Source organism: Hippocampus bargibanti, linkage group LG08, assembly GCF_051943395.1.
Source record: "Hippocampus bargibanti isolate YZ-2025 linkage group LG08, ASM5194339v1, whole genome shotgun sequence".
NCBI classification, from domain to species: Eukaryota; Metazoa; Chordata; class Actinopteri; order Syngnathiformes; family Syngnathidae; genus Hippocampus; species Hippocampus bargibanti.
This window is the reverse complement of record NC_142741.1, coordinates 14,950,900-14,965,881: the sequence shown is the minus strand read 5'-3', so window position 1 is coordinate 14,965,881 and position 14,982 is coordinate 14,950,900. Positions and strand designations below refer to the sequence as shown.

General features: G+C 41.5%; 1 protein-coding gene across 5 annotated transcripts in view; it reads right to left on the bottom strand.

Moving 5' to 3' along the window:
- kdm6a (lysine (K)-specific demethylase 6A) overlaps window positions 1-14,982 on the bottom strand; it is a 74,312-nt gene that overhangs the window by 50,866 nt on the left and 8,464 nt on the right. For 3 of the 5 annotated variants that reach the window (XM_089002931.1, XM_089002930.1, XM_089002932.1), the window contains exons 3-6: window positions 11,234-11,342; window positions 11,096-11,145; window positions 10,620-10,678; window positions 675-795 (exon numbers count right to left, since the gene is read on the bottom strand). In XM_089002931.1, coding sequence (XP_088859057.1) covers window positions 675-795; window positions 10,620-10,678; window positions 11,096-11,145; window positions 11,234-11,342 — 339 coding nt within the window. Of the gene's footprint in view, window positions 1-674; window positions 796-1,578; window positions 1,939-10,619; window positions 10,679-11,095; window positions 11,146-11,233; window positions 11,343-14,982 lie in introns of those variants that run through there. The other 2 variants (XM_089002935.1, XM_089002933.1) reach the window with 2 other exon arrangements.

The following is a 14,982-nucleotide window of genomic DNA, read 5'->3' as shown; positions in this document are numbered from 1 at the left end:
CCGCCCCCAGTTCGTGACGTCACGCCAAGACGTCTTGCATTGCTCGAGAATCTAAACAATGGCTTCAGATTCGGAGAATATGCTTTCTTGTTACACATCCAGTTATGAATATGATTCAAATAGTTCTGAAGAGGAAAGCATACATGTTTGCAATCGATTAAAGAATTTATTCCGTGCCATTTTGAGGCAATGGGGGGGGGAAATGTATCACCAAGAAAGAGGCAGAAAATGGCGACCAAGCTCCGTGTGAGGAATTAATCAGCCTGTTTCCACAGGCTGATAAATTCCTTACATGGAGCTTTGTCGCCCTCTTCTGCCTCTTTTTGGTGCAATACGACGTTTTCAGACCAAACAAGTACAGCAAAATGCATTGACGTGATGGAAGGACAATGTGTCCTTTTTTCGGTCAGGGGCATTCCTTCAGTGACGTAGGGTGAGGACTCGTCACCAACTCAAAAACAAGACTTCCGGAATATTCAGCGCAAGTCTTAAAAGGTAAAATATAGCTATATGCTGTGGAATCTTTGTAAAATACGCTCAGTAGAAGTCATTTGAAGCCATTTAACAAATTATGGACACAACTTGTCCGGAGACATCGGTTGTCCTTTAAGGGTTGGAGGTTATATGAAGTAAGGATAGCACAAATAGGAAAATATGTAATACAGTGGCTGTACCTTTAAGCTGGACTCGTGGTCTGTGTTGATTTTAAACATGAGTCCCAGTCGCAGGTGAATCTCTTTAGCGCGGGAGAAACTGGGATCGATGTAGAGCACCTCCTGAAATGCCTTGATAGCCCTGCAAAAGATGATTTACAATGATTATCAATTGGTGAATATGTTGCAGGATCAATATAAAGATATGCAAATAATAATAATAATAATAAATTAAATTTCTAAGCGCCTTTCAAAACTCTCAAGGACATATTACAGTCACAGTATTTTTTTCTTGTTACACATGCAGTTATGAATATGATTCAAATACACTGGAGTTCTGAAGAGGAAAGCATACATGTTTGCAATCGATAAAAGAATTATATGTGCCATTTTGAGGCAACATTGGGGGAACATCTCTCACCCAAAAAAAAAGAGGCACAAAATGGCAGCTCATATGGCCAGCTCCGTTTCTTATGTGGCGCTTGGATGCCCTCTTTTGGCGGCTTTTGTTAATGCAGTTCGGCACAGGACGGATATATCGACAGTACGGTTATATTGACATTTTTTCTAACTCCCGAGAATATCGATATAACGAGACTTTACTATATATATATATATATATATATATATATGTGTGTGTATATGCGTGTGTATATATATATATATATAGTGAGACCTCAACTTACGAACTTAATTGGTTCCCAGACAGAGTGTGTAAGGCGAAAAGTGTGTATCTAAAAAAAAAATCCCATAGGAAGCCATTAAAATGGGAATAATCCGTTCCCGGGTTTCCATAAAATATACTTTTCAACTAAATAAGCCTTAAAACTACACACAACATACCTTATTCTATGTATAATAAATGTGCTATTGTATTGTAATGAAAGAAATACACTGCATTGTATCATAAAGTCACTTTATTTACATTTGTGATGGTCATTTATGGCTTGATGGAATGGCGTTGGAGGTCGAAGGTCAAAGGGAATTGCTGTTTGGAAAGAGAGGCGCATTACATGAGGACTGTAATTAAAGAAAAAAACTGCTGTAAAATAAAGATTTATTTACCTTTTTGATGGTCGTTGATGGCTTATGGAAGGAGAGTTACCTTCCATAAGGACTGTTGGTAACTTAACCTCTGATGCTGTTCGGTCGTGTGCTTCCGCGGAAGATCACTCCGCCAGCCGTGGTGGGTGTGTATTATGAAAATAGTGCTTATTATAAGGTTTAATTTTCATAAATTTGACGTTTGTAAGACAAAAAGTTTGTAAGATAAGGTGTAAGTTGAGGTCGCACTGTATATATATATATGTGTGTGTGTGTGTATATATATATATATATATATATATATATATATATATATATATATATATATATATATATATATATATATATATATATATATATATGCATATATATATCTATATACATACATATACAGTAAAGTCTCGTTATATCAGAATCAGAATCAGCCCCCGGTTATATCGATACTATTTCTATGCACGCACGGAGAAAATTACATGCAAACAGGGTCGGATATATCGATAGTCCCGGTTATATCGATATTTTTTCGGACTCCCTTGAATATCGATATAACGAGACTTTACTGTATATACATACACACATATACATACACACACATGCACATACATATATATATATATATATATATATATATATATATATATATATATATATATATATATATATATATATATATATATATATAATGTCACGTCACTTGAGGCTCAAGGGCAGGGCTCAAGTGACGAAGGAAAGCGGGGAGGTAGGATCCAAAATACACGGCGAGACAGATATCCAGGAACAAAAGTCTTTACTGAGACACGCATGCAAAGATAATAACAGGATGAGGTAAGTAACAGTGATCTATAAAGGCAGACCTGACGGAAAGGTAGTAGCGAGGGTAGCTTTCAGAATACTCCGACGGAGACGGTAGTGTGGGATCGGCAGATATAGTCAGAAGGCACAATCAGTAAATGACAAACAGCTGTGGAAACCCAGGTGAGTGATGATGGGAGGGGCCGTCTCCAGGGAGCAGCGGAGGAGGTGACAGGAGGGGTGGGGCGCGCCCAGGACGGCGACGAGATATGACATATATACATATATATATATATATATATATATATATATATATATATATATATATATATATATACATACATATATATATATATATACATATATATATATACATGTACATATATACATATATATATATATACATGTACATATATACACATATATATATATACACATATATATATATATATATATATATATATATATATATATATATATATATATATATATATAATGTAGCCACAAGGGGGCACAAGCCAGTGTCTTATTGTGCCGGTCCCAAGCCCGGATAAATACAGAGGGTTGTGTCAGGAAGGGCATCCGACGTAAAAAAAATTGCCAAAACAAATAATGCGAATCAAACCTATGAATCTCGTACCGGATCGGTCGAGGCCCGGGTTAACAACGGCCGCCATTGGTACTGTTGACCTTCAGGGTGCCAGTGGAAAATGGACTACTGTTGGTCGAAGAAGGAGAGGAGGGAGGTGTGCCCGGAGGAAAAGAGAGAAATGGAACGCCAAGAGTATAGAACTAAGAGTAGGAACTTTGAATGTAGGAACAATGACAGGTAAAGGTAGAGAGCTGGTTGACATGATGCAGAGAAGGAAGGTACACATACTGTGTGTCCAGGAGACCAGGTGGAAAGGGAGCAAGGCTAGAAGCTTAGGGTCAGGGTTTAAGTTGTTCTATCATGGTGAAGACAGAAAGAGAAATGGAGTTGGGGTTATCTTAAAAGAGGAGTTTGTTAGGAATGTCTTAGAAGTAAAAAGAGTATCAGATAGAATGATGAGTCTGAAGCTGGAAATTGAAGGTGTGATGTTCAATGTTGTTTGTGGGTATGCCCCACAAGTAGGATGCGAGCTGGCGGAGAAGGAGAAATTTTGGTTGGACTTTGATGAAGTCATACAGAACATCCCGAGAAGTAAGAGGGTTGTAATTGGTGGAGACTTCAATGGACATGTTGGCGCAGGAAACAAAGATGATGAGGAGGTGATGGGCAGGTTTGGACTCCAGATGAGGAACGCTGAAGGACAGATGGTGGTTGACTTTGCTAAGAGAATGAAAATGGCTATTGTGAATACTTTCTTTTAGAAGAGACAGGAACATAGGGTGACCTACAAGAGTGGAGGCAGAAGTACACAGGTACACTACATTTTGTGTCAACGGCGCCATCTAAAGGAAATCAGTGACTGCAAAGTAGTGGTTGGTGAGAGTGTAGCCAGACAGCATAGGTTGGTGGTGTGTAGGATGACGCTGGCAGTGAGGAAGATGAAGAAACCAAAGGCTGAAATGAGGACAAAATGGTGGAAGTTGAAAAGGAGTGTTGCATGACATTTAGGAAGGAGGTAAGACAAGCACTGGGTGGGCAAGAGGTCCTTCCAGATGACTGGCAAACTACAGCGAACATAATCAGAGACACAGGTCGGAAAGTACTTGGTGTATCGAGTGGAAGAAAGGTAGATAAGGAAACTTGGTGGTGGAATGGGGAGGTGCAGGAGTGTATACAGAGAAAGAGGTTAGCAAAGAAGAAGTGGGACACAGAGAGGACGGACGAGAGTAGACAGCAGTACAAGGAGATGCAGCGCACGGTTAAAGTAAAGGTGGCAAAGGCCAAACAAGAGGCCTATGATGACTTATATGCTCGGCTGGACAGCAAGGAAGGTGAGACTGATCTTTACAGGCTGGCGAGACAGAGAGACAAAGATGTAAGTACCTGCAGCAGGTTCGGGTGATTAAGGATAGAGATGGCAATGTATTAACAGGTGCCAGTAGTGTGATGGCAAGATGGAAAGAGTACTTTGAAGAATTGATGAATGAGGAAAATGAGAAGGAACAAAGAGTAGAAGACGTGACTGTTGTGGACCAAGACGTAGCAAGCATTAGCAAGGATGAAGTGAGGAGGGCGCTGAAGAGGATGAAGGGGGGAAAGGCACTCGGGCCTGATGATTTACCAATCGAGGTATGGAAGTGTCTTGGAGAGGTGGCGGTGGTATTCCTGACTGGGTTATTCAACAAGATCTTTGATGGTGAACAGATGCCTGAAGAATGGAGACGAAGTGTACTCGTGCCCATTTTTAAGAACAAAGGAGATGTGCAGAGTTGTACTAATTACAGAGGAATAAAGTTGATGAGCCATACAATGAAACTCTGGGAAAGAGTAGTTGAAGCTAGACTAAGAGCAGAAGTGAACATTTGTGAGCAGCAGTATGGCTTCATGCAAAAAAAAAAAAAAAAAAAGAGTATGACAGATGCAATGTTTGGTTTAAGAATGCTGATAGAGAAGTACAGAGAAGGTCAGAAGGAATTGCATTGTGTCTTTGTAGATCTGGAGAAAGCGTATGACAGGGTGCCCAGAGAAGAGCTGTGGCATTGCATGAGGAAGTCTGGAGTGACGGAAAACTATGTTAAAGCGGTACAAGACATGTATCATGACTGTAAGACAGTTGTGAGGTGCGCTGTCGGTATGACTGAGGAATTCAAGGTGGAGGTGGGACTCCACCAGGGGTCAGCTCTGAGCCCCTTCTTGTTTGCTATGGTGATGGACAGGCTGACAGACGATGTTAGACAAGAATCTCCTTGGACCATGATGTTTGCAGCTGACATTGTGATCGGTAGCGAGAACAGGGAACAGGTGGCGGAAAAACTAGAGATGTGGAGATATGCCCTGGAAGGGAGAGGAATGAAGATCAGTTGCAGTAAGACGGAATATATGTGTGTGAATGAGAGGGATCCAAGTGCAAGAGTGATGCTACAGGGAGAAGAGATAAAGAAGGTGGAAGATTTTAAGTACTTGGGGTCAACTGTCCAGAGCAATGGAGAGTGTGGAAAAGAGGTGAAGAAGCGTGTCCAGGCAGGCTGGAGCGGCTGGAGAAAAATGTCAGGTGTGATGTGTGATAGAAGGGTTTCAAGCTAGGATGAAAGGAAAAGTGTATAAAACCGTGGTGAGACCAGCCATGATGTTTGGACTGGAGACAGTGCCACTGAAGAAAAGACAGGAAGCAGAGCTGGGAGTAGCAGAGCTGAAGATGTTGAGGTTTTCTTTGGGAGTGACCAAGTTGGATAGGATCAGGAATGAGTACATTAGTGGGACAACTCATATTAGAGGCTTTGGAGAGAAAAATCAGAGAGGCCAGACTGAGATGGTTTGGACATGTCCAGAGGAGAGAGTGACTATATCGGGAGAAGGATGCTGAGTCTTGAACTGCCAGGCAGGAGACCGAGAGGAAGACCGAAGAGGAGCTTTATGGATGTGGTCAAAGAGGACATGAAGGTAGCTGGTGTGAGAGAAGAGGATGCACAAAACCGGAATAGATGGAGGACATTGATTCGCTGTGGCGACCCCTGAGGGAAAAGCCGAAAAGGAAAAGAAGAAGATATATATATATATATATATATATATATATATATATATATATATATATATATATATATATATATATATATATATATGGCGGCCCGGTAGTCAAGTGGTTAGCACACCGGCTTCACAGTGCAGAGGTCGCCGGTTCGCGTCCTGGTCCTGTGTGGAGTTTGCACGTTCTCCTCGGGCCCGCGTGGGTTTTCTCCGGGTCCTCCGGTTTCCTCCCACACTCTAAAAACATGCATGGCAGGCAGATTGAAGACTCCTAAGTGTCCCTCGGTGCGAGTGTGAGAGTGACTGTTGTACGTCTTTGTGTGCCCTGCGATTGGCTGGCAACCAATTCAGGGTGTCCCTCGCCTCGTGCCCGAAGACAGCTGAGCACCCCCCGCGACCCTAATGAGAAATAAGCGGTCCGGTAAATTGATATGTGTGTGTGTGTGTATATATATATATACAGTAAAGTCTCGTTATATCGATATTCAAGGGAGTCCGAAAAAATATCGATATAACCGGGACTATCGATATATCCGACCCTGTTTACATGTAATTTTCTCCGTGCGCACATAGAAATAGCATCGATATAACCGGGAATATCGATATATCCGATATCGATATAACGAGACTTTACTGTATATATATATATGTATGTATGTGTGTGTGTGTGTGTGTGTGTGTGTGTGTAAAGTAAAGTCTCCTTTTCTCGATATCGGTTATATTGATAATACTGCTTAATACGATACTATTTTCATTTCCCGCAAATTTCTACTCTTTTTATGTATAATTAGTTCCGTTTAGAACTTTAGTACGATACATGGTTATTACGATAATCCGGTTACTACGGTGTCCTTTTTCATCTCCTGCCGGCCATTTTTCTATGTTTATATCGATACAAAAGCAGCTTAAGGTGAATCAATTCATTCATTCACCATTATCGAAATCTGTATCGGTCGCACCGTTGGTCACGTGACTTGGTCAGGTGACCAGCTTCCGTGCCTTGCGCAGTGTAGCAGGCGCCATTTTCTACCATTTTCAACAATGGCGAAACGAAAGAATTGTGACCTCGGAACGAAATACACGGCAATCGTGGCTGTTGAGAAGAATCCAACAAGGAGCAAATCCTCCATTGCAAAAGAATTTGATGTGCCGCAAAATACTTTATCAACGTGGTTGAAGAGTAAGGATAAAATAAAGTTGTTTGTCATTGGAAGGTGTTACGGACTTACGATCTTACTTAGAATTCAGAGAAAATGCATCAGGTTGTTTCAAAATTTTAAACAAGATTGAATCGTTTGTGTTAAAAGGTGAAAATGGGAAGCAGAAGAAGATGGAATATTTTTTTAAATTGCATAATAAGACGTAAATAAACGTTGCAGTTTCCCTGTTGCAGTGTTATGTACGTGTACGTACTGTATATGAATGCAATAGTTTTTTGCAACAATGTTTATTGTTTTGTCTGCTGAAGCGTGATGGTTTTGAAAATTACATGACATACTGTATTAAAGATCCCCCAGTCACGTAACCGGCTTCCGTGTTTTGAACTGTCATCCTCGAACACAAGAAAAACGGCGAAGCAGAGCTCACATCTTTCATTACTGCTGCAATAGCATCTGAAACATACTGTAATGCCCCTCAGCGTGGCAAATGATGCGCACAGTCGCTGCTATAGCGGGTCGGTCTTAATAACAAAACGTAGCAGTTATCAAATACAAACAGCAGCTGTTGTTACGCCACAGCTCAGTCATTCTATTCAGGCGCTCTCTCGAACCTCGTTGTCGGGACCTCCCAAGCCCCAGTCACGTGATCAGCTTCTGTGTTTTGAACTAACATACGAGCACAATAAAAAAAGGCGTAGCAGAGCTTATATACAGTACTGTTGTTCAACACCAACTTAAACCATGGGGAAACTCAAGAATGTGACCTCGGAACGAAGTACAAGGCAATAGTGGCTGTCGAGGAGAATCCAACAAGGAGTAATTCCTCCATCGTGAAAGAGTTTGATGTGCCGCAGAATAATTCATCAACGTAAGTAATGTAAACATTGCAGTTTTTGTTTTCCATCCACATATTTAATTGTGTTGTATTCAGATATCTTTATCGCTTGCAACAATCACTCTTTTTCATATGTTTGTACATGCTGGCGTTCGTGGTTTCGTGTGTATAGAACAACGTGAGGATTTTGCATTGGTTGCATTTTTGAAAGGAAATTAAAAAAGTCTAAAAAAGTCATTAAAAAAGTCTAGACGTTTTTATTTAATGCATAAGTTTATTTTTCACTTCACTACCGTACAAAAGCATGCTAGATACCCCAATGAGAAAATTACATGCAATATCAAAGATCCACCATTTACGTATCCCCCCCCCCCTGCTTAATGCAGTTCGGCGTAGGATCGGATATATCGATAGTACGGTTATATTGATATTTTTTCTGACTCCCGAGAATATCGGTATAACAAGACTTTACTATATATATATATACACACACACACACACACACACACACACCATGGAGGGGTACAATACGTAAATAGGGGATATTTGATATTGCATGTAATTTTCTCATTGGGTTCATAGATTGCGTCTCTAGCATGCTTTTGTACAGTACTGAAGTGAAAAATAAACTTATGCATTAAATAAAAACGTACTGACTGATTACTTCTATTGTCCTGCCTGATTGGGGGTCGACGACTGTCCAGATTGCCCCATTTGCTCTGGTATCACCTCATCAGCATAACTAAACCTCCTGTGTCAATCAAACAGTATCTAACCAATTTTGAAGCACTCGGAAATGGGCTAAAAGCCATCACAAAAATAACGCCCACCCATAAATCACCTCTGAGATCTTTATGGGGATGAGTTTTTATAGGACATGCTAACTTTAAGCGTTAAGTGTAAATGTCCCACCTGATAAGAGGTCCCTTTAAGTCTAAGTTTTGTCATAGTACAGGCCAAAAAAACAAAAAAGTACTACCTGCCTGTTTAATCTTTTATCCTCACAATAATTAAACACGCACACTAAGGGAGAAACAAACTGCAGCTTACCCCGTTGGATTTGGCGCCGTAACAACGGCATATTATCTCGAAACCCTTCTCCGGCACCTCGCATGCGTGCACGCACGCACACGCGCACACACACACTGAACTCATTGCGCCCAATCCTCTTCACCGACCCTCCCTCTCTTACATTGCTTTGCTCTGCTATCATGCTCTACTCCCACGCTGGAACAGTCTGAAGAGAATGCTTGGGAAAGCTAAGTGGTGTCACCAAGTGTGAGACAAGACTGCAACTAAAAGAGGAACAAGGGTTATGGTCACATTGTAAGATTCAGCAACAGCTTTCTGATATTTGTCTGTCTTTCATTGTATGGGATGAATTCCACAATTTAAAAAAGGCAGCACCTTATCTCCAAAACTGTGATATTCAACTTAGACATACACATAATCCAAACAAGCAAATAGTAACGTCGCCATTCCGACTGTTACCGCCCGGGCAATTACTGCAGTAACATCCTGTCGCCTCAACTTGGTCTTCACAGAACAGTGAGACGCAACAATAGCCCCTTTTACATGGCCTTTTCAAGGACACACAGTGATGTAGGACAGTGATGTCAAACTCGCGGACTACATCGTTGTTACGGTTTAGCTTGGGGGGCCGTTATGAATTTTGGGAAACCATATGTTTAAAAGTGATGTCAAACTCATATTTGTCGCGGGCCACATCGTAGTTACGGTTTCCCTTGGAGGGCCGTTATGAATTTTGGGGAACCATATGTTTCATAATCTCCACGTTATATACAGTCAAAAATCGTGACTGTTTTTGAGGTTTACATGGGACAATTTGAAATTTCGGTTCAGACTTTAACAAGCATCATAGAATTTCACAAGTTAGATTTGCTTTAGTGGGCCGAAAAAAATGATGTGGCGGTCCGGATTTGGCCCCCGGGCCTTGATTTTGGCACCTGTGCTGTAGGCAGCAATCATTCCACCATCAGATAAAGTATTAGACCTGTATGAGAGCTGGGATGCGGCCCATGTACACGGTAAATTCATGGATGGCTGGTAAGGGCTGGGAAGATTTGATATCACTCATTGCTCTCGCCACATATCGCCGTCTGACATATACGGACGGTCCCAAAATCCTTCCTTTTTTTTGCACATATACCCAAGTAAGTCCCGTGAGTATCTACTGATAGAGTCCTGATCTCTGGATAGATGCATGGCTTGAGGAGCCCGCGATGAGAAGATAGCGTCAGCGCAGAGCGCCGAGGCGTATGTGGAAATGTCGCGGCTTGGAATTGAAGTGGATTTATTCTTTGTGGTGAGCAAATTATCTAATTACATGAAACCGGCCAACGCGTTGCTTCAAAAGATGCTGATTAGCCCGACCGGACATATTAATGCCAAAATAATATATTTGCAGGATTACATTCCCACACTTGCAAAAACCCACTTGTTCGCAAGGTCAATTCACAGGTTCATATAGAAAAAGAAAAACATGATTAAGTACTTACCACTGAAATGCGTTGTAATGGAAGTAGACCAAGCCGAGCCCATATAAAAAGGCAGCATTCTGTGGGGTAAAGCAAATACAACATTTTTAATTTAAATTACTGTGAATTGGCCTCACTTTAGATAAAGGGCATACGTGATAAGGTAAAGGTGAACATTTGTTGTGACAGTAATAGTTCAGGCATACCAGGGTTCCACATTTTAGGGACAAGGACTGAATTACTGTTATGAGATGGGACAAACCGTGCAAGAGATTAAAAAAAAATCAATGCTGTGTCTAGTTTTTTTTAATGAGCAGGAAAATAGGAGCTAATCTTAATCGCTCGAGAGAGGTTCTGTGCTTCCTCTCAAACCTTCACCATCCATGGCCAAGGTGGCAGCTTGTGCTGGGTTATGTCCATAATGCAAGCAGAGTCCACGCTCATGGAAAAAAAAAATACTGTCACATTGCCTTCAGTGAGTCGTTCTGGACCCTCACCTTCCAGTAGTCCTGCTGTAAACTGAAGTACCGTTGGTATGCAGATAATGCTGAGAAGAAAAAAAGAGACAGATACAATTTCACAATGGTCAATAGAAAAAAAAGCTATTTTTCCAAAACATGACACAAACAACAAACCTTTCGGATAGTCTTCCAACAGGAGGTGGAAATGGCCAAGTTGACAAAAAATATCAGGATCTACTTTTCCATCTGCTTTCAGGATTAGGTTGTTATAGCAGCTAACAGCCTGGATAGGAGAAAATGCAGTTTACGTGTTAGTGGACCTAACTAAAATTGTGACCAAGAAATTAGCTTGACGGTTAAAATAGTGACTCAATATAAACTCGGCATGTCAGCAAACTGCGTCTCACCGCTATTCTACCATAATACAATGGTGCCTTGAGAGACAGTGCGGTCATTTTTTTTCTTTGGATTGGATTGGATTTGCCTTTATTAGTCTCACAGTGGAGAAATTTACATTTCACAGCAGCAAAGTGATGAAAGGAATGAAAGTAGAAAAACAAAATACATACATATATTATACATATATACATATATATACATATATATACATATATATTATTTGGGGGGTATCTATGACAAACACAAGGGTTCCCAATCATTTTTTTTCTTATGACTCAGAAACAACTCTCGGAAATACAAAATGCTGTTTTCAAATGACAATTGAATTTATTAAAGTACCATTTTTTTCATATTTCAAACCAAACGTGAAAATATAATTGTCCCGTTGTTGACTATCAAAGTGACTGCGTCTAAGAAATGTGGGTGGGTGAGTTCAATTTCACAGGTTTCACAGTCAAATCTGATGACCATCCTACTTGTTGAATCAAGTAAATTCAACCTGTCCAATAACATGAAGTAGGCTCCAAAATCACAATAACCAAATGTGTCATACCACAATTCAAAGAAATTCAAGAAGAAATGAGGAAAAAACTGACAACAATACACAAGTCTGGAAAATGTTCCAAAGCCATTTCCAAGGCTTTGGGACTCTCGTCAGCCATTGTCACAGCAATTATCCACTCGTGATGTGCCCAACTGTGCCGAAGCTCCGATGTGTGTGCCAAGTAAACCGGGAAAAACTCTGCAAAGCGCAGTTTGAGGTGTGTGTTACGCTTTTGGCCACGCCCGATGCCTCGGAAAGTGCTTTGCTACGTCCGATAGCTCGCAAGAGAGGCTTCCAACGCCATCGCCAACAGTCAAAATAAAAGACGACAATAAGCTGACAAGTGAATCTCACGCACCCAACTCGCATCTTCAAACCTCAAATTAAACGGATGCATTCTGCATTGGATGCACCGTCCACAACGAAAATGTCCCCTGTTTAGAAATGAAAAGGTTTCTTCAGCCATCATCTGTACTTCTTTGAAGGTGTTGGATGTTTCGCTTCTCATCCAAGAGGCTTTTTTTTGCTGGTATCTCTGGCGAAGTACAGATGAAGGCTGAAGAAACCTTTTCAGCAATGGCTCATTCCTGTACGACTGAGCGCTTACACAGACGCCCCCTATCTCGGGTCATTTTGAGAAGGTCTCTCCAAAAAAATGTAAAAATTACAATAACCAGTGCGATTATATATATATATATATATATATATATATATATATATATATATATATATATATATATATAATTCAAGAAGTCTGCCTGCACTTGGCAAAACGCATTTTGAAAATGTCATCGTGAAGAAAAAGTCCACCTCCCATTCCGTATGAAAGTAATATATTTTTGCCTTCTTACTTGGTCCAGCTTTCTCACTCATTTTGATCACCATATGTTTTAGCTTCTTCTTCTTTTCCTTTCGGCTTTTCCCTTCAGGGGTCGCCACAGCGAATCAATGTCAATGATCACCATATGTTTTAGCAAGGGCTTAAAATCTGAGGTAATTCGCTGACTTCGCTGACTAGCTTTTAAATTTTCCACCTCCACCTCCCACCTATCCGGGCATACATGGATGACATGACTGTTGGGTTATTTTTTTATCGTTCGCCCTTGGTTCATTGCTTCGACGGGTGTTGATGGAGATCGATGGTTAAATCATCAGGGAGCCAGGACTTGAACAGAAAGTTGATTTAATTTGGGAGAGCTGGAGACATTGCGGTGTCGCGGAGAAGGGAGCGCATGGAGAGAGAGAGCGACGAACGGGCTGCAGGAGTATTTATGCGGCACATAGTAATGACGCGACAGGATGTGACGTAATAAAAATGCGACATCGTGTAAAGAAAGGCAGGATATGACATACGAGGAAGTTCAAAATGTAAACAAAGATTACAGAGCGATGTTTAGAGATGTTTGTATGGCGAATTACCCTAACAATGACCACCTTGACCACTACCGCAGCTTGCACCAGGCGGCTACTTGGAAAACTGCAGGAAAACATCAAATGGGCCCGGATGAAAATCAAGTCGAGCAAGTCACACAGCATCTCAATCGTCAAGGGACAGCTAAAAAATGTGAAGTTCTGCATTGGTGATGACCCCGCCGTTGTTTACGCATGTGCGGCGACCAAAATGTCAAAATTTAGTTGTCATCTGAATGGCTGCCCTGTATGTCAATCAAGTGATGGGACGTTTGATCGGCTGATAAATGTTTTTTTTTTTTACTGTCACGCTGCGATCGACCAGTACTACCTCCGTGATCGACCAGTAGATCGCGATCGACGTAATGAGCACCACTGGAATAAGGTATGTTGTGTGTAGTTTTAAGGCTTATTTAGTTGAAAAGTATATTTTATGGAAACCCGGGAACGGATTATTCCCATTTTAATGGTTTCCTATGGGAATTTTTTTTTGAGATACACACTCTGTCTCGGAACCAATTAAGTTTGCAAGGTGAGGTCTCACTGTGTGTGTGTATATATATGTATATTGGCCTCGCATTGACCAATATTTCTTACGAAGTCAGACGTCAAATAAGTCGAGTGAAGCACAGCGACGGGACGACAACCAAAGTTCGCAGAGCGTCTACACCCCTGTCAGGGACGATGGTAATGCACTTACAGAACGAAAGGTGGAAGAGCCCACGCAACCACAGAGACCTCCCAAGGAGAACAAGATCAAAGGGCACAGACCAAGTGTGAAGTGAATCTTGGAGCAACAAGTGGGCACAGCAGAGAAAAGCTGGAAAATATTGGTGACATCATCTATCACTACGGGGAGGAGCGCTTTGGAGTGTACATCCGGAAAACCGCCAATGCAAGACCACCACCAACCAAATCCAGGAGGCAGCAAGAGGTAGACAGACTGGTCAGAGAAAGAATGGACCTGCGAAAACAGTGGAAGAAGGCCTCTGATTCAGAGAAAGAAGGTCTCATGCTGCTCCAAGGGGACATTAAATGCCGGTTGGCAACCTTACGATGGGCAGAAAACAACGCAAGAACAAGGAACACACAAGAACACGGTTCTATAAAAACCCCTTCAAGTTTGTCAAAGACCTCTTCGCGAAGGACAAAAGCGGAATCCTGAAAACCTCCAAGCAGGCACTTGAAAAGCATCTGGAAAAGGTCCACCAGGACACAAAAAGGCAGGAAAAACTAGCTATCCAACATGACATCCCCCCTATTGAACCACCAGAATTCAACCTCGAGACTGGCCCTCCAAAATGGAAGGAAGTGAACAATACAATACGGCGTGCAAGATCAGCATCAGCCCCGGGGCCAAATGGAGTTCCATATAAGCTCTACAAGAACGCACCAGATGTTCTGCGTTATATTTGGAGACTCATGAGGATTGTGTGGCAGAAAGGGATAATACCAAAGGCATGGCGGAGGGCCGGAGGCGTACTAATTCCCAAGGAAAAGGATGCGGCAGACATCAGTCAATTCCGTCCAATTAGCCTTCTCAACGTTGAGGGGAAAATCTTCTTTAATG